This window comes from Manacus candei, unplaced genomic scaffold (assembly GCF_025592945.1).
Source record: "Manacus candei isolate 608988 ecotype Guabito, Panama unplaced genomic scaffold, ASM2559294v1 h1tg000084l, whole genome shotgun sequence".
In the NCBI taxonomy this organism is placed as follows: Eukaryota; Metazoa; Chordata; class Aves; order Passeriformes; family Pipridae; genus Manacus; species Manacus candei.
The window spans coordinates 4916950-4941759 of record NW_026138132.1 but is presented as its reverse complement, the minus strand read 5'-3'; the positions used below and the strand labels follow the sequence as shown (position 1 = coordinate 4941759).

The 24810-nt window shown below is 65.7% G+C and overlaps 6 protein-coding genes across 10 annotated transcripts; 3 read left to right on the top strand and 3 right to left on the bottom strand.

Moving 5' to 3' along the window:
* The first annotated feature begins 258 nt into the window (after nt 1-258).
* On the top strand, nt 259-2580 carry VAMP8 (vesicle associated membrane protein 8). 2 transcript variants are annotated; one of them, XM_051812124.1, is made up of 3 exons: nt 259-460; nt 1250-1438; nt 2374-2580. In XM_051812124.1, exons 1-3 carry the CDS (start codon nt 458-460, stop codon nt 2515-2517), a joined length of 336 nt encoding a protein of 111 aa, XP_051668084.1. In that variant the 5' UTR covers nt 259-457; the 3' UTR covers nt 2518-2580. The 2 variants fall into 2 exon arrangements, with proteins under 2 accessions (XP_051668084.1, XP_051668083.1); XM_051812123.1 differs by lacking the exon at nt 259-460 and having other exon boundaries at nt 593-1438.
* On the bottom strand, nt 2574-3908 carry LOC127482106 (proline-rich protein HaeIII subfamily 1-like). Its single transcript, XM_051812121.1, has 2 exons — nt 3482-3908; nt 2574-3428 (listed from the first exon to the last, which is right to left on the bottom strand). Exons 1-2 carry the CDS (start codon nt 3827-3829, stop codon nt 2838-2840), a joined length of 939 nt encoding a protein of 312 aa, XP_051668081.1. The 5' UTR covers nt 3830-3908; the 3' UTR covers nt 2574-2837.
* LOC127482109 (vesicle-associated membrane protein 5-like) lies at nt 3351-5934 on the top strand. The gene is made up of 3 exons (XM_051812126.1): nt 3351-3505; nt 4116-4247; nt 4619-5934. Exons 1-3 carry the CDS (start codon nt 3503-3505, stop codon nt 4895-4897), a joined length of 414 nt encoding a protein of 137 aa, XP_051668086.1. The 5' UTR covers nt 3351-3502; the 3' UTR covers nt 4898-5934.
* A 1113-nt stretch (nt 5935-7047) lies between these two features.
* CUNH2orf68 (chromosome unknown C2orf68 homolog) lies at nt 7048-9435 on the bottom strand. The gene is given in 5 exon segments (XM_051812125.1): nt 7048-7636; nt 8328-8470; nt 8956-9071; nt 9151-9378; nt 9380-9435. Coding segments are annotated over 5 exon segments (666 nt in total). The 3' UTR covers nt 7048-7513.
* USP39 (ubiquitin specific peptidase 39) lies at nt 9433-16933 on the top strand. 4 transcript variants are annotated; one of them, XM_051812117.1, is made up of 12 exons: nt 9433-9722; nt 10559-10628; nt 10729-10823; nt 11599-11735; nt 12444-12596; nt 13418-13643; nt 14336-14413; nt 14501-14568; nt 15060-15391; nt 16171-16306; nt 16386-16472; nt 16554-16933. In XM_051812117.1, the coding sequence occupies exons 1-12, from the start codon at nt 9434-9436 to the stop codon at nt 16599-16601; spliced, it is 1719 nt and encodes a 572-aa protein (XP_051668077.1). In that variant the 5' UTR covers nt 9433; the 3' UTR covers nt 16602-16933. The 4 variants fall into 4 exon arrangements, with proteins under 4 accessions (XP_051668077.1, XP_051668080.1, XP_051668078.1 ...); XM_051812120.1 differs by lacking the exons at nt 9433-9722; nt 10559-10628; nt 10729-10823; nt 11599-11735 and adding exons at nt 11857-12191; nt 12253-12312 and having other exon boundaries at nt 12373-12596; XM_051812118.1 differs by lacking the exons at nt 9433-9722; nt 10559-10628; nt 10729-10823; nt 11599-11735 and adding exons at nt 11857-12191; nt 12253-12372 and having other exon boundaries at nt 12403-12596.
* Nucleotides 16934-16999: 66 nt separating this feature from the next.
* Nucleotides 17000-21494, bottom strand: SFTPB (surfactant protein B). The gene is made up of 8 exons (XM_051811974.1): nt 21247-21494; nt 20609-20733; nt 19984-20052; nt 19283-19399; nt 18926-19024; nt 17767-18105; nt 17213-17318; nt 17000-17139 (listed from the first exon to the last, which is right to left on the bottom strand). The coding sequence occupies exons 1-8, from the start codon at nt 21293-21295 to the stop codon at nt 17000-17002; spliced, it is 1044 nt and encodes a 347-aa protein (XP_051667934.1). The 5' UTR covers nt 21296-21494.
* Nucleotides 21495-24810: the final 3316 nt, after the last annotated feature.

Genomic DNA, 24810 nt, shown 5'->3' with positions numbered 1-24810 from the left:
TGACCTCCGACCCCCTCACAGACCCCCTCGCCGGCCGCGGGACCCCCGGCCCGCCCCAGAGACCCCGCCCAGACCCGGCCCCCTTCCACCCCGCCGCGACCCCCGCACCGACCCCTCCGCGACCACGCCCCGGAACCCGCCCCCTCCCCCGCCCCCTGATCCCGCCCCCCCCGCGACCCCCGCACCGACCCCCGCGTCCGACCCCCGACCCGCCGCGATCCCCCAGCCCGGCATCCCCGTCCCCCAGGACCCCCGCCCGACCCCACCCCGTAACACCCCCAGCCCGGCACCCCCGACCCGCCGCGACCCCCGCCCCGCGCCCAGCCCGGCGCCCCCCGCCCCGACCCCGCCCTGCCCCCGGCCCGCCCCGGCCCGGCGGTGCCGCCGCTCCCGGAAGCCCCGGACAGGCGGGGCGGGCGCGGGGCCGCGGTGGGAGCGGAGCGGGACCGGACCGGCCATGGTGGGGCCGGGGGACACCGGCGGGGGGGCCCTCGGGGGGCGCCGGGCTGTGCAGGGGCTGGTGGGGGGTCCGCGGGGCAGCCCCGGGGCTGTTTGGGGGTGTTTAGGGGGTGTCTGTGGGGGGGGGGGGGTGCCCAGGGTGCCCGTAGGGTGCTTGGGGGTCCCTCTGGGGGGTCCCTCTGGGGTATCTGGGGTGTGCATGGGGGTCTGGGGTACATATGGGCTGCCAAGAGTGCCCACGGGGTACTTGGGGAAATACCTGTGGGGTGACTGGGGTGGATACTGGGGGCATATGGAGTATACGTGGGGTGCCAGGGGGGTACCCACGGGGTGTGAGGGGTGCCCGGGGTGCCCACAGGGTGCTTGGGGGGTCCCTCTGGGGGCTCTGGGGTGTGTGGGGGGGTCTGGGGTGCCCGTGAGGCACTTGAGGAAGTGCCCAGGGTGCTTTGAGATGCCCATAGGATGCTTAGGGGTTCCTCTGGGGCTTCTGGAGTGTGGGGGGGGATCTGGGGTGCCTATACAGTGCTGGGGGGTGCCCAGGGAACCCACAGGATGTCTGGGGAAGTGCCTATGGGTGCTTGGGTTGAACGTGGGACACTTTTGGGGTGCTCAGGGCACCTATGGGGTGCCCACAGGGGGCTTGGTGGGTACTTTTGGGGTGCCTGGGGGGTGCCCAGGTTGCCCACGGAGCGGTTGGGGGGTTCCCGGGGTGCCCATGGGGTGCCTGGGGGGTGCCCAGGGTGGGTGTGGGCTGCTGGTAGTGCCCCCTGAGCCCTGCCCCGTGCTGCAGGCGGGGGTCCCGGCGGGGGTCCCAGAGGGGGACCCGACAGATGCCACGACGGGGGACGGGCGCGTGTGGGCGCTGCAGAGGGAGGTGCAGGGGGTCACCACCATCATGACCCAGAACGTGGAGCGGATCCTGGCACGGGGGGAGAACCTGGAGCAGCTGCACAGCAAGAGCCAGGACCTGGAGGCCACCGTGAGGGGGGCACAGGGGCACTGGGGCGGGCACTGGGACCCCAGGGTGGGCACAGGATCATTGGGGTGAACATGGGGTCATTGGGGTGGGTACAGGGTCATTGGAGCGGGCATGGGGTCATTGGGGTGGCACGGGGTGACCAGTGGGGCAACAGGGTCATCAGGGTGGGCACAGGGACCCCGGGATAGCACAGGATTCCCAATGTGACATGGGGTCCCCCAAAGTGGGCACAGGGCCCCTGAGGGGACACAAGGTCCCTAAGGTGGCATGGGGTCACCAGGGTGGTCACAGGGTCATTGGGGTGGGCACAGGAACCCCAGGGTGGGCGTGGGGTGATCAGGGTGGGCACAGGGTCCCCATGATGGGCACAGGGGCTCTGAGGGGATCACAAAGCCCCCGAGATGGCACAGGACTCCTGAGGGGGCACAGGGTCCCTGGGGTGGGTGCCGGGACCCTGGGGGGAACACGAGGTCCCCAGGGGGGCTGCAGGGTGCCCAGTGGGTTGGCATGGGACACTTGGGTGGCAGGAGGTGTCCCCAGGGTGGCAGTGGGGGCCCCAGGGTGGCAGTGGCGTGTCCCCAGGAGGTCAGAGCTGTCCCTTGTGTGGCAGTTGGGGTCTCCAGAGTAGCAGGGTGTCCCTGGGTTGGCAGTGCTGGCCTTGGAGTGGCAGCTGAGTGTCCTCAGAGTGGTAGTGGCTGGTCCCCAGGGTGTCAGGTGTGTCCCCAGGATGTCATGGGTGTCCCTGGGGTGGCAGAGGTGTCCCCAAAGGGACAGGGGGTTGTCCTCAGGGTGAGAGGGCTGTCCCCAGTGTCTCAGCAGATGTCCCCAGGGTGGCACTGGGTGTGCCAGGGCTGTCCCTGGGGTGGCAATGGGGTGTCCCCAGGGTGTCAGTGGGTTATCCCCAGGGCGTCAGGGGTGTCCCCGTGTCCCCGCAGTCGGAGCACTTCCGCACCATGTCCCAGAAGATGGCCCGGCGCTACTGGTGGAAGAACGTGAAGCTGCTCGTCATCCTCGGCCTCGTGGGTGCCATCGTCCTCATCCTCATCATCCTCCTGGCCACTGGCACCATCCCCACCTAGAACCACCGTCCTGTGGGGACACGGCCACCCTGGAGCTGAATACACACGGGGGGACGAGACAGAGGGACTCCTGTGTGCGTGTGTGTGTGCTGGGGGGACATGGGGGACGTGGGGGGATATGGGGGGACACAGAAGGATGGCCATGGGGACATGGGGAGCACACAGGGACATGGGGGGACATGGGGGGACACAGACATGGGGGCACTGGGGACAGGTATGGGGACACATGGGGACATGGGAATATGCATGAGGAGATGGGGGACACTGCGAGGGAGAAGCCCTGGGGACGTGTGGGGATGTGTGTAGGGACAACACATCAGTCACGAGGGAAACACGTGTGGGGATGGGGGGGGGGCAGCAGGTGCCATGCCAGGGCGTGGGGGTGGTGCCAGGCACAGAGGGACAAAGGGCACAGTGTGGTGGTGGTGGTGGCACTGCCACCCTGGGGGGGCTGGGACGGGCGGGGGACAGGGACAAGGGGGGACATGGGTGGCCCAGGGTGGCCCCATGTCTGCAGGGACTTGGGGACACCAACACGTGGGGGGCTGTGGAGACCCATTTCTGGGGGACAGGGTGGTCCCTGGGGGACACATTTCTGTGGGGCCTGGAGGTCCCTGTATTCGGGGGCCTGTAGGGATGGGAGGGGTGTCTCGGGGACATGGGGGTCCCTGGGGGGCAGGGAACACCCCAGTATTTGGGGGCCTGTGGGGGGGAAGGTATCTCTGGGGACATGTGGTTCCCGGGGGACCCCACAGCTGGGGAGGGTTGAGTGGGGTGTCCCGGGGACCCCCGCCCCGGGCGGTAGGGCCGGGATGTCCAGGGGACACCTGAGACACTCGGGGCTGGGGGGGCGGTCCCGGTCCCTCCCGTCGGGGGCGGCCGCTGGAGCCCGAGACGGGACGGGACGGGCGCTCCGGGACCGGGCACCGACCTCGGGACCGGGCACCGACCTCCGGGACCGCACTGAGCCCCCGGGACCGGGACCATGGTGAGTCCCGGGCCACCACCGCCGCTTTCGCTTTCGCTTCCCGAAGGGCGGACCGGGATCGGGGAGACCCCCGGGCTCGGAACTCCCCGGAGCCGGTCCCGGTCCGCCCCCCCGAGCTGTCCCTGCGGGCGGGAGGGACACGGCCCCCCTCGGGGTGGCCGGCGCGGGACTTTCCGTGTCCCCCTGTCTCTGCGTGTCCCGGCCCCCGTGTCGTCTGTGTCCCCTGCCACGCCCCGTCCCCGCCGATCCCGGTAATCCCGGTGTCCCCGCGTGTGCCCCGACCCTGCAGCGCCCGTGTCCCCCCGATCCCCGTCCTTGGCCCATAGCCCCACGGTTTCCTGTCCCCGTGGTCCCCGTATGCCCCCTCCTCGCAGTACCAGTGTCCCCACGGTCCCCCTGTGCCCCTTCCCTGCGGTGCTCTTGTCCTCACGGTCCTTGTGACCCGTGGTCACCCTTTGTCCCCATGGTCCCGTGTCCCCCCGATCCTCATGTCCCCCTGGTCTCCACGGTCCTCCTTCCCCGCGGGTGCCCCCATCCCCAGCGTTCTCGCAGCGTCTCCCCCGTGTCCCCACGGTGTCCCCCACGTCCCTTGTCCCCCGTGTGTCCCCAGGCGGGGCTGGCGCGGTGCCAGCGCCAGGCGGAGGAGGTGACCGAGCTGATGCGGCAGAATTTGGAACGGGCGATGGAGCGGGAAGGGCACCTGGAGCGGCTGCAGAGCCGGGCCCAGGACCTGCGACAGGCGGTGCGACCGCGGGGACGGGCGGCTGGGGACGGGGGTGGCACTACAGGGACACACAGACCTGGGGACACACGGCTGGGGTCTGGGGTGGCACTATTGGGACACACAGACCTGGGGACACACACGGCTGGGGATGGTGGCACTATTGGGATGCCTGGAATGGCTGCAGACCCCGGCTTGGGACCCTGGGGACATGTGACCAGGGATGGGGGTGGCACTGTAGGGACATATAGCCCTGGGAGGGGACACACAGAGCCCTGGGGGGCATTATAGGGGCACATGGCCCGAGGGGGACACACAGAGCCCTGGGGGGCATTACAGGGCTGTGTGTCACCCCCGTGGGCTGTCCCCTGTACCCCCGTGTCCCGTTGCAGAGCGAGGCCTTCACCCGCAGCACTCGGGCGGTGACACGGCGACAGCGCCGGGGACAGCGCCGCTGGCTCCTGGTGGCCCTCGGCCTCGGCCTCTTCCTCCTCCTCCTCCTCCTGGGCCTGGGCCTGGCACTGGCCCTGGCACGGTCACCTCCAGCCACTGCCACTGTCCCCACCCCGCAGGCACGGACTGAGCCCCCCCCCCAGCACCGTGGGGACCCTCTGACAACAGAGCAATGGGGGGGCCCCACGATAAATAAACAGCAGGATTTGTTCGGGTAGACCCTACCATAACAAACCACTGGGACGATCTTCAGGGAGACTCTACAACAAATAAGCACCAGGATCTCATTCGGGGAGACCTGACAATAAAAAACCTGCAGGGTGAGCTCTGGGGAGACCCTACAATAAATACACACCCAGATCTGCTTTGGAGAGACCCTACAATAACAAACGTGCCAGACCTTCTTTGGAAAAACTGCACAAGAACAGAAGAGCAGGACCCACCCAAGGGAGACCCTGTAATAAACACCAGGAGCTCTTTGGGGAGACCCTACAATAACAAACCAGCAGGACCCACTTCAGGGAGACCCTACAATAAATCAGCACCAGTACATGATCCAGGGAGACCCTACAATAACAGAGCAGCAAGACGAGTTCCAGGGAGACCTTACAATAATGAACATGCTGGACCCACTCTGGGGAGACCCTACAATAAATAAGCATCAAGACTTGTTTGGGAAGGCTCTACAATCACAAACCAGGAGACACCCTACAATAAATAAATAACCAGGATCTGTTTTAGGGAGACCCTATAATAACAAAAGCTCCAGAATCTGCTTTGTAGACACACTAGAAAAACAAATCAGCGGGATGAGCTCTGGGGACACTCTACAATAAATAAACACCACGACTCATTTGAAGACACCCTACAATAACAAACATGCTGGACCCCCTCCGGGGAGACCCTACAATAAAAGCAGCGGGATGATCTCCAGGAAGACCCTACAATCAACAAACACTGGGATGTGTTTGGGGAAACCCCACAATGACAAATAAGGGGGACTGATTTGGGGTAGACCCCACAATAACAAACCCATGGGATCTACTTCAGAGAGACCCTACAATAGATAACCACCAGGATTTATTTGGAGAGACCCTACAATAACAAACCAGCAGGATGATCTTCATGGAGACCCTACAATAACAAACGTGCTGGACCCACTCGGGGGAGACCCTACAATAAATAAACACAAGGAATTGTTTGTGGACAGCCTATGATAACAGAGAAACTACAATAAATAAGCTCTACAATCTGTTTTTCAGAGACCCTATAATAACAAACCAATAAGTTCAGCTCCAGGAAGACCCTACAATAAATGAGCACCAGGACCTGGTTTGGGGAGACCCTACAATAACAAAACAATGGGGCAATCTTCAGGAAGACTTTACAATAGCAAACGTATTGGGGAGACACTACAATAACAGAGCAGCAGGGCGACCCCTGGGGAGACCCCACGATAAATAAGCACCAGGATCAGCTTTGGGGAGACCCTACAATAACAAGTGAGCCAAACCCCTCTGGGGAGATCCTGTGATATGTAAACCCCAAGAATTGTTTGGGGAGACCCTATAGTAACAAACCAGTGGGATTTGCTCAGAGTAGACCCTACAATAACAAAGAGATCTTATGATAAATAAGCACCAGAATCTGCTTTGGGGAGACCCTACAATAACAAACCAGCAAGGTGATCTTCAGGGAGACCCTACAATAGCAAATGGATCCTACAATAAAAAAACCACCAAAACCTAGTTAAGGTAGGTCCTACAGTAATAACTCCTTGTGTCTTCTCTTGAGAAACCCTACAATACCAAAGCAGTAGGATGGTCTCTGTGAAGACCCTACAATAACAAATGTGCCAGATCCTCCAGAGAGACCCTATGACAAATTAGCACTGGGACTTGCCTTGGGGAGACCCTACAATAACAAACCAGCAGGACCTTTCCAGGGAGACCCTACAATTAATAAACACTAGCATCTAGTTCTGGGAGACCCTACAATAACAAACCAATGATATGATCTCTGGGAAGACCCTACAACAACAAACATGACGGACCCACTTTGGGGAGACCCTACAGTAGATAAACACCATGACTTGCTTGGAGACACCCTACAATAATGAATCAGCAAGACCCACTTCAGGGAGACCTGATGATAACAAATGAGCTGGACACTTTTTAGGGAGGCCCTACAATAAATAAACACCAGAACCTGCTTTGGGGTAAACCCTACAATAACCCCCTGCCATGCCTCGCTGCTGGGAGACCCTACAATAACAGAGCAGGGGGGTGATCTCCAGGGAGACCCTATGGTAACACCCCCTTCCTTGCTCCCAGGAGACCCTACAGGTCCTGATTCAGGGAGCCCCAACCACAACAGACCCCCCCTCCCAATGCACTCTGGGGAGACCCTACAATAACACACCAGTGGCACCCACCCTGGGGACACCCCACGTTGGCCACAGGTGGCACCAACCTGGGCCAGGGGCAGGAAGGGGCTGTGGCCCCCCAGAGGGGTCCCTGGGGACATCGGGGAGGGGACCCCAGGGAGGGTCCCTGGGCAAACAATGGCACCGGGGAGGGGACGGAGGGGGTGGGGGGACATGGCAGCACGGACACTGACACAGGGACACCCTGGCAGGGGACTCTGAGGGGGATGACACACGGGGGTCCCCAGGAGCCCCCCCGGATGTCCCCCTGCCCCAGTGTCCCCAGCAGTGACAGACACCGGAGCCTCGCAGCACCTTTATTGACACCGGCGGGGGTGGCATCGGTCCCTGGGGGGGTGGCACCGTCCCGGGGGGGGTGCCCGTGTCCCCTGGGGGGGACGTGGCAGGGTCAGCCCGTGCCCCGGCGCTTGCTGAGCTCGTCCTGCACGCGCTGGCACAGGGCCCTGCGCAGGGGGGGCTCCAGGGGGCTGCGGGCGCACACCCGGCGCGTCACCTCCTCCGCACTGTCCCCCTGGGAGGGCACGGCACTGCTGGGGACACGGCACCCAGGGAGCCCCACAGCACCCACAGAGCCCCCACGGCACCCACAGCACTGCCATGGCACCCACAGAGCCCCCAGCCCCACAGACCCCCCCAGCACCGTTGGGGACACGGCACCCGGGGAGCCCCACAGGGCACCCACAGAGCCCCCATGGCACCCACACCCAGGGCACCCCCTGCCCCATGGGACCCCATGGCACCCCTTGCCCCAGAGCAGCACATCCTGTCCCACAGAACCCCCCAGGCAACCACTGCACCTCATGGCACGCCCTTCCCCACAGAACTCCCCCCCCAACACCCACTGGGCCCCACAGCGGCACCCCTGCCCCATGGAATCCCCTCCCATGGCACCCCACACCACCACCCCCTGCCCCATGGAATCGCTTCCCATGGCACCCCACACCACCACCCCCTGGCCCACAGTGGCACCCCACTGCCCCAAGGGACCCCGTTGCTCAATGGGCACCCCCTGCCCCACAGCACCTCTCACCCACAGCACCCCAACCCTATGGCACCCCCAGCCCCACAGCAGCACCTCCGACCCCACGGGACCCCCCAGACACTCAGTGGGTACCCACTGTCCCATGGGACCTCCCTACCCATGGCAGCACCTCCTGCCCCACAGAACCCCCCCGGTGCCCCATCGCCCCCCGGGGTCACACCTGGTGCACGATCACGGCCGTGACGGTCCCGTCGTCCCCCTCGTACTCGAGGCAGAAGAGCCGCGGCCCCCGGGAGGGGTCAGGGGGGGCCCCGCGGGGGTCGCCGGGGGGGGGCCCCGCACTGGCATCGCCCTCGGGACCCCCTGTGGCACCTGCACCCTCAGCGGGGGCTATGAGAGCCCCGGGGAGCCCCAACCCAGCACCCCCTCAGTGCCCCCCCATCCACACCTGGGGTCCCCCCGACCCCCTCCGCCCTTGAGTGCCCCCCCATTCCCCACCCATATCCTGGACGCTCCCTCTTGTCCCTTGGATGCCCCCACCCCTGTCACCAACACGGGCGCCCCCCACCCCTGACCCCCTCCGGGTGCCCCCCCACTCCCCAGCCCCCCCTGGATTCCCCCCCTCCCCCCAACCCAGGGTTGCCCCCCCCCCCGTCACCCCCTTGGATGTCCCCCCCAGCACCCAAGGGTGCCACACCCTCCCCACCCATCTCCTGCGGTCCCACCCGCTGTCCCCCCACCTTGGTGACCCCCAACCCCCCAGGGGTGCCCTCCGTGTCCCCCGACCCTTGGGTGCCGCCCCCGTCCCCCCCTCAGCCGCCCCGCCGCAGCCCCCGTGCCCCGCTCACCGCAGCCCCGGGGTCGGTACACCTGCTGGTCGGGCCGGCGGGGCCGGGGCGGGGTCGGGGTGAGCCGGGTGCGCGCCCGGCCCCGCGCCTGCCGCACGGCGCGGTCGTACGCGTCCCTGCGCACCAGGAACCGGTTACTGGGGGCGGGGGGACGCGGCGGGAGCGGGGGGCGCGCGGAGCCGCCGGCGATGTTACCTGGCGAGCTGGTTGCGGCGGATGTGCCGCACGAAGCCGTGGCTCATGTCGAGCCGCCCGCCCGGCCGGCAGCGCCAGCCCGGGGCCGGGGCCGCCGCCTCCATCCCGGTTACCGGGGAGGTCGGTCCCGGGGACGCGGCGCCTTTAAGAGCCCCGCGGGCCCGGCGGCCGCGCGTGCGCAGAGCCCTCAGCGGCGAGCGCTGACCCCGCCCCTTCAGCCGAGCGTGCGCACGGCGCGGCTCCCGCTCCCCTCGCGCAGGCGCAGTGCGCGCGCGCCGCCGCCATGTCGAGCCGCGGGCGGCGGGAGCGGGAGCGGGACCCGCGCGGGGCCGCCCGGGGCCGCCGCGAGCCCGAGGCGGAGCGGCCGCGGGGCCGGCGGGACTCCGAGCGCGACCGCGCGCGGAGGGAGGCGGCGGAGGCGCTGCCGGTGGATCTCGCTCGCGTCAAGCGGGAACCGGGCACCGGGGGCGGCTCCGGGGCGGGATCTGGGACCGCCGCCCCCGCCACGCCCGTGCGGGTGAAGCGAGAGCGGGAGCCCGATGGAGACTCCGACCCTGAGCCTGAGCCCGCCGGTGGGAACCGGGAGTGGAAAGCGGGGGTGAAGCGGGGGGACAGGGGGGAATGGGGGCCTGAGGGGACCGAGGGGACACACTGGGGTGTAGGGGGGGCACAGGGTGGCGAGGACTGGGGGGGACTGAGAGGACAGGGGTTGTCCCGGGGGAGACCGGAGGATGAGGGGGGAGGGTGTGAGGGGACACCGGGGTGGGGGGTACGGGACTGGAGGGGTGGGGGGAACCGGGGGGGTGCGGACAGAGCCAGAGGTGTGCGTGGGGTGACACCCCACGCGTGGGGTGACACGCACGTGGAGTGCGTGGAGTCTGGGGGGACACTGGAGAGCCATCAGGCGGAGGGAGCTGGGGGCTGTGGGGTGTGAGGGGACACTGAGGGATCTGAGGGGCACTGGGGAGGGTGTGTGGGGGTCACAGTGATGTCCCGGAGACACTGGTGTTGGGGGGGCAGGACGGTGTGGGCGGGGTGAACTGGGGTGTCTGGGAGGGGGCACTGGGGGGTGGAGACGTGGGGGTGTGTTGGGGGACACACTGGGGTGTAGGAGGGGCAGCGGGGGGGTGGGAGGGGCGGGGAATGGAGTGACTGGGGGGACACTGGGATGGGGACACACACCAGGGTGGGAACGGAGAGTTTGAGGGTATGGTGCAGGAGAGGACACACCAGGCATTCCCAGGGGGGCACAGGGACTGACTCTGGGGGTGCTGAACTCAGCTCTGGGCGGTGGTTGGAGGCACTGGGGGGAGCTGGGGCTCAGTCCCAGGGGTCTATAAGGAGGGGAGCATCGCCCTGGTGCTGTCAGGGCCCTGTGCCCCCCCTCTAACACCTCCCCCACCCCCAGTGCGCTACGGCCGCTTCGACCCCGAGGACCAGCGGAGCCGCCACTGCCCCTACCTGGACACCATCAACAAGTGGGTGATGGGGGGCTGGGGGGCTCCCCCTGCCCCTCCTGGGGGTGCCCCTGTGCCTGGGGGTTCCCTCAGCCCCCCTCAGCCCTGTGACCCTCCCCAGGAGTGTCCTGGACTTCGACTTTGAGAAGCTCTGCTCCATCTCCCTGTCCCACATCAACGTCTATGCCTGCCTGGTCTGCGGGAAGTACTTCCAGGGTGAGACCCGCCTCAGAACTGGGGGGGACATGGGGGACATGTGGGGGACATGGGGACAGCAGGGACACCTGGGGGCTGTGTGGGGGTCACGGGGACAGCAGGGACACCTGGGGGCTGTGTGGGGGTCACGGGGACAGCAGGGACACCCGGGGGCTGTGTGGGGGACATTGGGGACATCAGGCTACTGTGGGGGACGGGGACACGTGGGAGCGAGGGGGAATGGAGGACATCCAGGGACTGGGGTGCTGGGGGGGGACAGGGACACACAGGGATGGAGGTGCTGCTGGGGGTGGGACGTGGGGGACACCCAGGGCTGGGGTGCTGCAGGGGGCACAGGGACCCTTGGTGAGGGCACAGCCCCCCCATACGTAGGTGAGGGATTCTTTCTGTCCTGCCTGTCCTGTCCCATGGCTTCTGTGTACCTCTCTGGTGACCCAAGTGTCTCCTCCTTGCCCCCCTGTTCCTGCAGTGACACCCCTGAGCCTGTGGTGTCCCCCCTTTGTCCCCCCCTGAGCCCGTGGTGTCCCCCTGTCCCCCCCTCAGCCCGTGGTGTCCCCCTGTCCCCTCCTGAACCCATGGTGTCCCCCCCTGAGCCCGTGGTGTCCCCCTGTCCCCCCCTCAGCCCGTGGTGTCCCCCTGTCCCCCCCTGAGCCCGTGGTGTCCCCCTCTGAGCCCGTGGTGTCCCCCTGTCTCCCTCTGAGCCCGTGGTGTCCCCCTGTCCCCCCCTGAGCCCGTGGTGTCCCCCCTGAGCCCGTGGTGTCCCCTGTCCCCGCAGGCCGCGGGCTGAAGTCCCACGCCTACATCCACAGCGTGCAGCTGAGCCACCACGTGTTCCTCAACCTGCACACACTCAAGTTCTACTGCCTGCCCGACAACTACGAGATCATTGACTCCTCCCTCGAGGACATCACGGTGCGGGGGCACCGGGGGCACCCACTGCTGAGGGCACCCACTGCTGGGGAGCCAGCGTTGGGGTACCTCAGCTGTGAGGGGGGTCAGGTTTGGGGTACCCTGGCTCTGAGGGGTCAGGTTTGGGTGTACTGCTGTTCTGTGGAGGGTCAGTTTGGAGTACCCCTGTTCTGAAGGGAGTCAGGTTTGGGTTTTCTCTGTTTTGAGAAATCAGGTTTGGGGTTGCCCTTGTTCTGAGGGGCCAGATTTGGGCACCTCCATTCTGAGGGGGATCAGTTTGAGTCCCCCGCATTCTGAGGGGGTCAGGCTTGGGGTCCCCCCTCATGCTGAGGGGTCAGGTGTGGGTTCCCCCTATCCTGAGGTGTCAGCTGTGGATCCCCCCCTGTTCTGAGGGGTCAGGTTTGGGTTCCCCCCATTCTGAGGGGTCAGGTTTGGGTTCCCCCCATTCTGAGGGGTCAGGTTTGGGTTCCCCCTATCCTGAGGTGTCAACTGTGGATCCCCCCCTGTTCTGAGGGGTCAGGTTTGGGTTCCCCCTGTTCTGAGGGGTCAGGTTTGGGTTCCCCCCATTCTGAGGGGTCAGGTTTGGGTTCCCCCCATTCTGAGGGGTCAGGTTTGGGTTCCCCCCATTCTGAGGGGTCAGGTTTGGGTTCCCCCTGTTCTGAGGGGTCAGGTTTGGGTTCCCCCCATTCTGAGGGGTGCCTCTCCCCGCAGTACGTGCTCAAGCCCACCTTCACAGCCCAGCACATCGCCCACCTGGACAAACAGGCCAAGCTGTCCCGGGCCTACGATGGCACCACGTACCTGCCGGGCATCGTGGGGCTCAACAACATTAAGGCCAATGACTATGCCAACGCCGTGCTGCAGGTCACTGGGACAGGCTGCCCGGGGGGGGAACAGCCCAGAACCCCACGGGGGGATCGTGGGAGTGAATCCCACCTTTCCCACGGGAGATACATCGTGGGGGGGTACAGGCTTTGTTTGGGGTGAACACCCAGCACAGCCCCACTCTGGGGTTCCTGGGGATGAGTCTCATTTCCTGTCTCACACACTTTACACCTGGAGAGTACAGAGTTCATTTTGGGGTGAAACCACCCCAGAACCCTGCTGTGGGGCTGACAGGGATGAATCCCATGTCCACTCTCGCAGGCTTTACGCCTGGGAGGTGCAGGCTTTGTTTTGGGGTGACACCATCTTATAACCCCCCCAAAACCCCACCGTAGGGGTTCTGGGGAGGAATCCCGCCTCTCTTTTCACAGGTTTTACACACAGGGGAGCGCAGGTGTTTCATTTTGGGATGAAGTCCTCTCAAAACTGTCCCAAACCCTTTCCCAAAACCCCACTCTGGGGTTCCCAGGGGGGAATCTTACATCCTTTCCCACAGGCTTTACACCTTGAGGGTACAAGCTTTGTTTTGGGGTGAAACTCCTGCATATCCCCCTTCCAGATCCGTGCTCTGGGGGCTCTGGGGATGAATCCCACAGGGTTTACACACAGAGGGCATGCAGGCTTCTTTTTGGGCATGAGACCCCCCCATAACCCCTAAATTCCCGCTCTGGGGATGAATCCCACCTCCTGCCCCAGGGGCTCTGCATCTGCTGGGGGTGCAGCCCTCAGAAACCCTCCAAAACCCTCGCAGATCCCCTCTCTGGGGGTCCCGGGCGTTGAATCCCCCCTGCTGCCCCCAGGCCCTGTCCAACGTGCCCCCCCTGCGGAATTACTTCCTGGAGGAGGAGAACTACCGGCGCATCCAGCGCCCGCCCGGGGACATCATGTTCCTGCTGGTGCAGCGCTTCGGGGAGCTCATGAGGAAGCTCTGGAACCCCAGGAACTTCAAGGCTCACGTGTCGCCCCACGAGATGCTCCAGGCTGTGGTGCTCTGCAGCAAGAAGAACTTCCAGATCACCAAGCAGGGTGGGCTTTGGGGGGCAGAGCTGGGTCTGAGGGGTCTGGGTTTGGGGAGCAGGGCTGAAATTTAGGGGCAGTGCTGGATTGGGGAAGAAATGCTGGATTTGGGGGGCAGAGCTGGACCCAGGGAGCTCTGGATTTGGGGGGCAGGGCTGGATTTGGCAGTCTCTGCACTCGGAGTGCAGTGCTGGGCCTGGGGGGCTCTGGGTCTGGGGGACAGCACTGGATTTGAGAGGCAGTTCTGGACCTGGGGGGCTCTGGATTTGAGGGCAGTGCTGGACCCAGGGGTTTCTGGATTTGGGGTGCAGGGCTTGGTTTGGGTGACACTGCTGGGTTTGGAGACAGGGCTGGGTCTGGGGGCTCTGGATACAGGAGATAGGACTGGGTTTGGGTGACTGGATTCTGGGGGGCTCTGGATCTGGGGGGCAGCAGTAGATCTGGGAGACATTGCTGAATTTGGAGGCTGGGCTGGGTCTGGGGGATCTGGATTTGGGGGCAGTGCTGGGTTTAGGTGGCAGCACTGGATATGGGGACCAAGCTGGATTTGAGGCAGCAGAGGAGGATGTGGGGGGACAGCAGCATTTGAGGGGCAGAGCAGGATGTGGGGTGCAGTGCTGGATTTGAGGGGCAGTGCTGGGTGGGGCAGAGCAGGATCCAGGGTCAGCTCTGGCTCCAGCCCTGCTGTGCCCCCGTTGCAGGGGACGGGGTGGAATTCCTGTCCTGGTTCCTGAACGCTCTGCACGCGGCGCTGGGCGGCACCAAGAGGAAGAAGAAGAGTGAGTGGTGGGGGGGGGAGATTTTGGGGGGTCCAGGGGGGCCTCTGTCCCCCTGCTGTCTCTGCTGAGCCCCCCCTGTCCCCACAGCCATTGTCACCGACGTGTTCCAGGGCTCCATGCGCATCTTCACCAAGAAACTGCCACACCCCGACCTGGTGGGAACGGGGGAGTGGGAGGGTTGGGGTCACACGGGGGTGTTGGGGTACACGGGGGTGTTGGGGTCACACGGGGGTGTTGGGGTACAGGGGGGTAGTTGGGGTCACACGGGGGGTGTTGGGGTTACAGGGGGGTGTTGGGGTACAGGGGGGGTGTTGGGGTACAGGGGAGGTGATGAGTTCAAATGGGGGCTGAGGCCAGGGAAGGTCTGGGAGAGGGTGTTGGGGTACCATGGGGTATGGTGGGGGGTGTTGGGTTCAAACAAGGGGGGGGAGGTGCAGCTGGGGGTGTCAGGGTCAGCTGGGGGTGTCAGGGTCCAGCAGGGTGGTGGGGGACAGTGGGGGGTTATCGGGGTCAGATGGGGGTGGTGGGGTAGAATGGGGGGTGTTGGGGTGCAGTGGGGGTGTGTTGGGGTCTGGGGGAGGGCACTGGGGCCCAAGGGGGAGTGTTGGGGTCCCACAGGGGTGTCACCCAGGGGTCCCTCCCCCAGCCCGCGGAGGAGAAGGCGCAGCTGCTGCAGAACAGCGAGTACCAGGAGCGCATGGTGGAGTCCACCTTCCTGTACCTGACCCTGGACCTGCCCACGGCCCCGCTCTACAAGGACGAGAAGGAGCAGCTCATCATCCCCCAGGTGCCCCTGTTCAGCATCCTGGCCAAGTTCAACGGCAGCACCGAGAAGGAGTACAAGACCTACAAGGAGAACTTCCTGAAGCGCTTCCAGCTGACCCGCCTGCCCCCCTACCTCATCTTCTGCATCAAGCGCTTCACCAAGAACAACTTCTTCGTGGAGAAGAACCCCACCATTGTCAACTTCCCCATCACGTGAGCCAGGGCTGGGGGCACTGGGGGGGGCTGGGAGCCTGGGGAGGGGGTTTAAAGCATCTGGGAGGAGACGGGGGGGTTGACGATGTCTAGGGGTGGTTGTGGGTGTGTGGGGGAGGTTGTAGGTATCTTAAGAGGAGTTGAAAGCATCCATGAGGGGCTTTTGGGGTTTGAAGTCATCTAAAGGGGTGGGGGGGGGTTGGGAGTGTGTGGAGGGGGTTAAAAGCATCCCAGAGGAGATTGTGAGTGGTGGGGCAGGGTTGACAATGTCTAGGGATGGTTGTGGGTGTGTGGAGGGGGTTGTAGGTATCTAAGAGGGGTTGAAAGTATCCAGGAGGAGGGTTTAGCATTTGAAATCATCTAAAGGGGCTTTGAAGGCACTTGGGGAAGGGTTGGATACACTTGATGGGGTTTAAAACCACTTAGGAGGAGATTGTTTGAGGGTGTCTAGTGGAGGGTTGTAGGTATCTGGGACATGGTAGAGGCATCTAGGAGGGTGTTTGAAGGTGCCTGGAGAAGGTTTGTGGGTGTTGGGAGGGATTTGTGGGCATCTGGAGGTGTTCTGGGCATCTTTGGGGGTTTCTGTGGGTATCAGGGAAGGGTTTGAAAACATCTGGGGGGAGTTGAGTGTGTCTGGGAAGGAAGGGGGTGTGGGCTCTGAGAAGGGGTTTGGAGGCGTCTGGGGAGGGGGGTGTCTGTGCATCTGGAGGGGGTTTGGAGGCATCTGGAGGGGTCTGTGGGGGCTCCCCTGCCCCCCTGAGGGCACGTGGGGTGCCCAGGAACGTGGACCTGCGGGAGTACCTGTCGGAGGAGGTGCAGGCGGCGCACGCTCACACCACCTACGACCTCATCGCCAACATCGTGCACGACGGGAAGCCCTCGGAGGGCTCCTACCGCATCCACGTCCTGCACCACGTGAGTGTCCCCCTCCCGGGGGGCTCGGGGGGGCCACGGGGACACCCTGGCCCACCCTGTCCCCTCCTGGTCCTGGCAGGGCACAGGGAAGTGGTACGAGCTGCAGGACCTGCAGGTGACCGACATCCTGCCACAGATGATCACCCTGTCCGAGGCCTACATCCAGGTGAGGGGGCAGGGGGCAGCTGGCACCTCCAGGATGTCCCTGGCACCCCCAGGATGTGCTCTGACCACCCCTCTCCCACAGATCTGGAAACGGCGCGAGGAAGATGAGACAAACCAACAAGGGGCCTGAGACCCCCTGGGGACACCCAGAGACCCCCTTGGGATCACTCCCAGTCCCTTGTGGAGATGCAGAGACGCCTTTGGGGACACCCCAGGCTCCCTTGGGGACATCCAGAACCCCCCTGGAAGCAACAACAGCCGTCTCTGGGACACCCCAAGATCCCCTTGGGGACACCCAGAGAGCCCCGGGGACACCCTGAGCCCCTTGGGGACACCCAGAGAGCCCTGGGGACACCTAGGTCTCCTTGGGATCACCCATAACCCCTCCAGGGACACCCCCAAGCCCCTTGGTGTGTCTCTCCCCACCCCAAATAAATGCCACCCACTTATTTTTGTAGCTCATTTTCACCTTTTCTCTTCTTTGTGTTTAGGGGGGTCATGGTTTTCACTGCTTCCCCCCCCGACCCCTCAGCACCCCGTGACCCCCAGAAACACCAAAAAAACTGGGAACACAGAGGCAGAGCTGCATCCAAGCTTTATTGGGAAGTGCTGGGGGGGCCCCCAGAGCCCCCCTACAGCCAGACGTGCTCCTGGCAGTGCTGCAGGGCCTGGGGGGCACAGAGGGGTCAGTGGGGGGTGCAGGGGGTGCCACCCCTCCATGTCCCCCCTGTCCCCACTCACCTGGCAGCGCCGGGCGGGCTCGGGGCCGGAGCACCAGTACATGGGGCCCAGGGCACAGGGGCCCAGGGGGGGTGACAGCACGGGGGGGGGCGACACCCTTGAGGTCCTGCGGGGGGGACACGGGTGTCAGGGGTCCCCCCAAGGGTGGGGACACCCCAGGGAGCCTCCTGGAACCCTCTCCCCGGGGCTGTGACGTCCTTGGGGTGTCCCTTGGGGTTGTGACACTCGGTGCCCTCCCCCACTTGGGTCACTCTTGAGTGACCCCTTTGAGGCCTGTGACACCCTTGGGGACCCTGACACTGTCCTCTCAGTGGGGGTGGCACCTTCTGGGGACCTCATGGTGTGCCCAGGGGTGGTGGGACTCCCTCGAGACTGTGATACCCCTGGACGTGTCCCCTCGGGGCTGTGCCACCATTTGTGTCCCTGCCATGGCCCCTGGGGACTGTGACGCCCTTGGGATGTGTCCCAAGGACTGTGGCACCCCTGGACGTGTTCCCTCAGGGCTGTGCCACCCTGGGGTGCCCCGTCACCTCCCCGGGGACCTGTCCCCTCACCTCGGGGCCCACGCACTCCGCCAGCCGCACCACGATGGCCTCCAGCAGCGCCGGCGGCGCGCCCGCGTCGTCCGCGGTGCCCCGGCAGGCGAGGAGCAGGCGGCACAGCAGGCGCGGGCCCAGGCGGCCCAGCAGCCCCTCGAGCAGGAGGGTGGCGTAGCGCTGGGCCAGGCACTGGCACGCACCCACGGCCACCAGCGGCAGCGCCCGGCACAGCCCCGTGGCCGCCGCGGCCACCCGGGGCACGGGGATGGCGGCCTCGGCCTGCGCCACGAAGGTGCGGCACAGCCAGCACAGCGGGAGGGGCACCGGCAGCGCCGCCGGGCCCGGGGGGGGCTCCTGCGGGAGGGACGGGGGTCACTCTGAGCCCACTGACCCGGAGGGGGGTCACTCTGAGCCCAGTGACCCGGAGGGGGGTCACTCTGAGCCCAGTGACCCGGGGGGGGGTCACTCTGAGCCCAGTGACCCGGGGGGGGGTCACTCTGAGCCCAGGGTGGCATCGTGGCCTCCCGTGGGACAGCGGGAGCCCAGAGCCGGGCTGGGCCTGGGGGGGACGTGGGTGCTCGAGCCCAGGGGGGCTGTGGCGTCCTGGGGGGCGTTCAGTCTGGAGCCCGGGGGTGGAACTGTGGGGAGGGGGTTAGGGGTGGGGTTAGGGTTCACCCCAGAGCCCAGTGGTGGGGCTGCAGCTCCCTCTGGGGAGGGGTCACTCAGCGGTGGGGTTGTGGCTGTGGGAAGGAGTCACTTGGTGGGGTTGTGGCTGTGGGAAGGGGGTCACTCAGTGGTGGGGTTGTGGCTGTGGGAGGGGGGTCACTCAGCGGTGGGGTTGTGGCTGTGGGAAGGAGTCACTTGGTGGGGTTGTGGCTGTGGGAGGGGGGTCACTCAGTGGTGGGGTTGTGGCTGTGGGAAGGGGTCACTCTGCAGCCTAACGGGGGTCTGTGGCCTCCTGTGGGTAGTTGTTCCCTCTGGAGCTGGGTGGTGGGACCTGCAGGAGGGGGTTCACCCGAGCCCCATGGTGGGGTTTTGGCCTCCTGTGGGATGTTCACTGTGGAGCCCAGGGGTGGGGCTGCCCCTGGCTGTGCCCCCCAAGCAGGCTCCAGCCCCGTGGTGGCCCTGCTGGCACCCTCAGAGCCACCCCCGCTGCCCCCCGGGACCCCCGTACCTGCGGGTGGGTGCCGAGTGCCCCGAGGGTGGGCACGGCTGTGGCACCGCCGGGCTCTGCCGGGCACAGCTTCAGGTTGGCACAGATCTGCCGGGGCACCTGGGGGGGCACGACAGGGACCCCCGGATGGGGCACGACCAGGTCACCCAAGTGTCCCCAAACCCTCTGCACCCCAAGGTGTTCCCAAACCCCCAGTGCCCGGAGATGTCCCCAAACCTGCCGCATCCCAGGGGGTCCCTGGATGGCACAGTGTCCCCACTGCCCCCAGCCCCCCAAGATGTTCCCAGGTGCCACAGTGTCCCCAGGGCCCCAGCAGCCCGGGGTGTGCCCTGGTCACGTCCCCCCGGTGCCACTCACGAGGTGCTGGAGCTCCTGGAGGACGCGCGGGACGAGCGAGTGAACCACGGACTGGCACGGGGCCGCCAGGACGGGCAGCGGGAGGCACAGAGCCCCCAGCACCTGCTCCACTGCCACCTGCGCTGGGGCACCCCGGTGACACCCAAGGACACCCAGGGGACACCCAGGGGGACACCCAAGGGACACCCACGGGGACACCACCACCGCCACCCACACCACTGCTGTACCCGTCACCGCTGCACCACTGGCACCCGTGGTGGCACCTGTGACCATGGCACTCATGGTGTCACCCATGGTGTCACTCGCCACCCTGGCACCCGCTGGCATCTGCCACCACTTCACGCCTCACCCCAGCAACCACAGTGAAACCCACAGTGGCACCCACCACCATGGCACCCGTGGTGGCATCTGTGACTATGGCACCTGCGGTGGCACCCACAGCGACAGCCGCCACCTCAGCAACTGCAGCGACACCTCCAGTGGCACCTCCCTCCATGACACCTGCCGGCACCCACGGTGACACCCACGGTGACCCCCATAGTGACACCCTCAGTGGCACCTGTGTCCCCGTCCCCCCAGTGACACCCCCAGTGACACCCCCAGTGGCACCTCTGCCCCCGGCCCCACGATGACCCTCAAGATGACCCCCACGGTGACTCCTCTGTCCCTGTCCCCGCCGTGTCCCCCTGTCCCGCGGGCACCTGCACGGCCGACTGGTTGGACACGCGGTGGAGGAAGGAGAAGAGCTGCTGGCAGAGGGCGCAGGTGTCCTGCGGGAGGGGACAGCGGGGACACGGCGGTGTGGGGACACGGGGACACGGGGACATGGCGTGTTGGGGACACTGGGGTGGGGGGGAACGGTAGTAGAGGACAGGGATGTGGGGGACACGAGGACGGGGGACATGGGGATGGGGTAGCATGGGGATGTGGGGACATGGGGACACGGGGACATGGGGACTCTGGGACACGGGGACACGGGGACTGGGGACACGGGGACTGGGGACATGGGGACATGGGGACACGGGGACTGGGGACATGGGGACTGGGGACATGGGGACATGGGGACATGGGGACTCTGGGACTTGAGTGTGTGGGGAAATGTGGATGTGGGGACAGGGGGGACCAAGGAGGGTGCATGGGGACATGTTGGTGTGGGGCCATGGGAGGGTCTTGGGACCCCTGTGGGATTTTGGGGACATACAGGGGGTAGAGAGACAGTGGGGTGGGGTGGGGTGAGGTGGGGGGACACAAGGGACACAGGAGGTGACAGGGATGTGGGGAGTGATGGGGACACGGAGGGTGGTGGGACACGGGGGGCTCTCTCACCACATCAGGGGGTCTCTGGGTGAGGAGGGGGCAGTGCTCCAGGGCCCCACAGCGCAGGGCAGTGTCCCAGCTCTGGCACCAGGCAGAGGGGGGCACCCCACAGCCCCCCCCCGGCGCCCCCAGACCTGTGGGGCCGTGAGCGCCGAGCCGGGGGGGTCGGGAGTCCAGGCCACCCCCCCCAATACCTCATCCCAACCCTCATGGGGGGAACCTGAGCGCCTGGGACCCCCAAATACACCCCCCTCCAATCCTCATGGGGGATCGGGTCTCCAGGACCAGTTCCCCCCCCACCATCCCAGTGGGATCCAGGCACGCAGGACCCCCCCCAGTACACACACCACCCCAAAACTGCACCCCCTCCCTCCATGGGGGCACCCGGCTGTCTGGGACCCCCGACTCAATACCCTGCCCCTCCAAGATGCCCTTTCCCACACCCAGCCAGATGTCGGGGACCCCCCCAATAACACCCCTCAGTACCCTGAGACCCCAAGGGGGCACTCAGGGTCTGCCCCTGCCCTGGGCATCCCCTCCCCCCGGGGGCACCCCGCTGTCTGAGCCCCCCTCACCCCACCACGGGGTCCCTGGGGGTGTCCCCAGCTCTGGGGGTGCCCCCCGGTTTGGGGGTGCGGGGGCCCTACCTGGGGTGGCCCCGAGCAGGGCGAGGAGCAGCGGCAGCGGCAGGGCCATGGCGGGAGCAGGGACAGGGACAGGGACAGGGACAGGGACAGGGACAGGGACAGCGGCGGTGCCGGCAGGGCCGAGCCCGGGGACTCTTATAGCCCGCGGGACGTGGCCCTGGGTCGGTGCCAGCACACGGGGACAGGCGTGTCACAGCCGCGGGGACACGGGGGGGCGGCCACCCCCGCCCTGTCACCCTGCCACTGCCCCCATGTCCCTGTGTCCCCTACGGCCACGTCCCCGCCAGGGACCCCTTTCAGGGTCTCCATGTCCCTACTGGGGTCCCATGTCCCCATTGGGGTCCCCATGTTCCCACACTCTCACATTCCCCCCACGTCCCCTTATGTCGCCCCATGTCCCCACAGCCCCACATCCCCCCACATCTCTCCATGTCCCCAATCCCCCATATCCTCCCCCACCTCCCATGTCCCCCACCCCTAGACCACCAACACCCCTCTGCCGTGTCCCCCTACCCCCAGGTCCCCATGTACCCCCCATGTCCCCACGGTCCTACACCTCCATGTCCCCCCACGTCCCCCCACTCTCCCCAATGTCCCCATGTCCCCCTCATCCCCATGTTCTCCTGTTCCCCCACATCCCCCCACTCTCCCATGTCCCTCCACAGCCCTCGATGTCCCCATGTCTCCACACCCCCACGTCCACCCCTTTTTCCCTTGTTCCCCCATATTCCCCCGCCTCCATATGCCCATGTCCCCCCTCATGTCCCCACACCCCCGTGTCCCCCTCCACCCCCAATGTCCCCGTATCCCCCCGGTCCTGCCCATCCCCCCCTGCTCGTTCCCCGCCACTCCCCGGGTGTGGCCCCCCCGCTCCCCTTCCCGCAATGTCCCTCCGCGGTCACCTTGTCCCCACTTGGCCACTCGAGAGCCCTCAGCGCGGGTGCGGCCGGAGGCCGGGCCCCCTCCGGGGGGGTCACCTGCCCCAGGTGAGGCCACCTGGAGGGCACCGAGGTGGCACAGCCCTGCCCGGCCCCGCCCGGCCTCACTGTGCCCCCCGTGCCCCTCTGCCGACCCGTGCCCCACCCCTGTGTCCCTCTGCCACCCGTGACCCCCGTGTGCTACTCTGTCACCGGTGTCCCACCCTCTGTGCCCCACTCCGTGTCCCTCTGCCACCCTGTGCCCTCTCCCTACCCCTCTGCCACTGGTGACCCACCTTGCGTGTGCCCTCCAGGCTCCCCTGTCCCCCTGTCCCCCTGTCCCCCTGTCCTCCTGCCGCCCCCTGTGTCCCCTCTGGCAGCTCTGGGGGGACACGAGGGAGGAGCTGGTGCTGCTCTGACTGACCCCGGGGTGCCCCCTGGCACAGGAGTGACCCCCTTCCAGCTCAGCTCACCCTGACACCCCCGGGACAGGGGGCAGGGCCAAGGGACAAAGCACCGAATTCCAGACACAGGGATGTATTTTCCCGTGAAGGTTTTGGGGACACAGGAGGTGGTAGAAGGACTTGGGACACAGGGGGTGGCACAGGGGGCACAGAGAGTGGCAGGACTTGGGATGCACAGGGGACAGGGCAGCCTGGGGCGTGTGGGGGCCACAGGGAGGGGGGCACATGATGGCAAAGGGACATGGAGGGGACACAGGGCGGCAGAGGGGCACAGGGGTGGGATTGGCACAGGGGCTTCGGTGTGGAGCTGCTCAAAGGGTGACCCACCCCCCACCTCAGACCCATGAACTCCCCCCTGGATACCCCCCCCGCAGTCTGGGGGCTCTCCCTGACATGGGGCTCTCCTTTGGGGGTCTGGGAGGGCACTCGGCTCGTGGGGTGTGGGGATTTGGGGGAACATGGGGGATTTGGGGGGCACATGGACAACATTCCCAACTCCCTTCCCTCTGGCTCCTGGCAGCTTTTCCCGTCTGGGTTGGGTTTGTGTGCCCAGGTTTTGGTAGCAGGGGGGCTCCAGGGGTGGTTTCTGTGAGAAGCTGCCAGAAGCTTCCCCAGAGTCCGGCAGAGCCAATTCCAGAGGCTCCAGGATGGATCCGGTGCTGGGTGAGGTTGAGCCTGGCAGGGATGGTGGTGACACCTCAGGGAGAACGAACCGCAGGAGGAAAAAGTCCTTGTGCAGGTGAAAACTGCAGCCAGAGAAGAGCAGAGTGAGAACACGTGAGAGGAGCAGCCCTGCAGAGCTCCAGGGCAGTGCAGGAGGAGGGGCCAGAGCTGCTCCAGGAGTGGAGATTCCCCTGAGGTTCTGTGGGGAAGCCCCTGGGGAGGCAGCTGAGCCCCTGCAGCCCACGGAGGCCACGTGGGTGGGTCAGGGATGTTCCTGCAGCTCGTGGAGGGTCGGGGGGGGTCAGGGGTGTTCCTGCGGCTCGTGGAGGGTCGGGGGGGTCAGGGATCCACGTGCAGCCCTGAAGAGCCCACCCGCAGCAGGGGATGCCCGACACAGACTGTGACCCTCTGGGAAGCCCAGGCTGGAGCGGGGTCCTGGTGGAGAGAGGAGCCCAGGCTGGAGCGGAGTCCTGGTGGAGAGAGGAGCCCAGGCTGGAGCGGGGTCCTGGTGGAGAGAGGAGCCCAGGCTGGAGCGGGGTCCTGGTGGAGAGAGGAGCCCAGGCTGGAGCAGGTTTGCTGGAAGGACTTGGGAGCCTTTGGGGGCCCAGCTTGGAGCAGGGCTTGGACTCGGGCTCGTCCCCCGAGCAGCAGCAAGAACAAGCTGTGATGACCTGCCTGTGACCCCCATTCCCGTGTCCCTGCGCTGCTGGAGGGGGTGAAGGGAGAGCCTGGGAAGGAGGGCAGGTGTTTGTAAGATTGATTTGACTTCTCATTCTCCTGCTCTGATTTTGTTGTTAATAAATTCAGTTACTGTCCCCCCGGTGAGTCTGTTTTGCCTGTGACGGTGATGGGTGAGGGATCTCTCCTGGTGTTTGTCTCAATTCATGAACCTTTCATTATATTTTCTCTCCTCTGTAGAGGGCAGTGACAGAGCAGCTTTAGTGGGTACCTGGTGTCCAGCCGGGGCCAACCCACCACACCATCAGTGCAGCCGGGACCTGGGGAGCTGAGTGAGGAGCTCCAGCCCCAGCCCAGCCCTGGGAATGGGCAGAGCCGGGAGCAGCACTGGGATAATCCCCCCTGGGAGCACCCGGGGGGCTGAGGGCTGAGGGCTGGGGGATGCAGGATGAGTGACATGGATGAGGGATATGGGATGAGGGGTTGGGGATGCACGATGTGCGATGAGGAGTGGGATAAGGGATGTGGGATGAGAGATGCGGAATGGAGGACGTGGGATGGAGGACACGGATGGGGGATGTGGGATGAGGGGCAGATGAGGGATATGGGAAGAGTGATATGGGATGGAGACTGTGGGATGAGAAAAATGGGATGAGAGCAGGAAGGCTCAGCAGAGGGATCTGGACAGGCTGGATGGAGGGGCAGAGGCCAACAAGGGGGAGGGTCCTGCCCTTGGGCCACAACAACCCCCTGCAATGCTCCAGGCTGAGGAAAGAGTGGCTGGAAAGCTGGGAAAGGACCTGAGGGTGCTGGTGACAGTGGCTGAACGTGACCCCAGGGGT

Coding starts and splice junctions, on each gene's coding strand:
- VAMP8 (XM_051812123.1), top strand. CDS start 659: ATGGGGGTCTGGGGTACATATGGGCTGCCAAGAGTGCCCACGGGGTAC. Junction 1,439..2,373: donor GCCAGGACCTGGAGGCCACC/GTGAGGGGGGCA, acceptor GTGTCCCCGCAG/TCGGAGCACTTCCGCACCAT.
- LOC127482109 (XM_051812126.1), top strand. Junction 4,248..4,618: donor CCCAGGACCTGCGACAGGCG/GTGCGACCGCGG, acceptor GTCCCGTTGCAG/AGCGAGGCCTTCACCCGCAG.
- LOC127482106 (XM_051812121.1), bottom strand. CDS start 3,829: ATGGGCCAAGGACGGGGATCGGGGGGACACGGGCGCTGCAGGGTCGGG. Junction 3,429..3,481: donor GTCCCGGTCCCGGGGGCTCA/GTGCGGTCCCGG, acceptor CCGGTCCCGGAG/CGCCCGTCCCGTCCCGTCTC.
- USP39 (XM_051812117.1), top strand. CDS start 9,434: ATGTCGAGCCGCGGGCGGCGGGAGCGGGAGCGGGACCCGCGCGGGGCC. Junction 9,723..10,558: donor CCCTGAGCCTGAGCCCGCCG/GTGGGAACCGGG, acceptor CCCCACCCCCAG/TGCGCTACGGCCGCTTCGAC. Junction 14,414..14,500: donor CACCAAGAGGAAGAAGAAGA/GTGAGTGGTGGG, acceptor CTGTCCCCACAG/CCATTGTCACCGACGTGTTC.
- SFTPB (XM_051811974.1), bottom strand. CDS start 21,295: ATGGCCCTGCCGCTGCCGCTGCTCCTCGCCCTGCTCGGGGCCACCCCA. Junction 20,734..21,246: donor CCTGCTCGGGGCCACCCCAG/GTAGGGCCCCCG, acceptor ACGGCCCCACAG/GTCTGGGGGCGCCGGGGGGG. Junction 17,140..17,212: donor AGCCCGCCCGGCGCTGCCAG/GTGAGTGGGGAC, acceptor TGTGCCCCCCAG/GCCCTGCAGCACTGCCAGGA.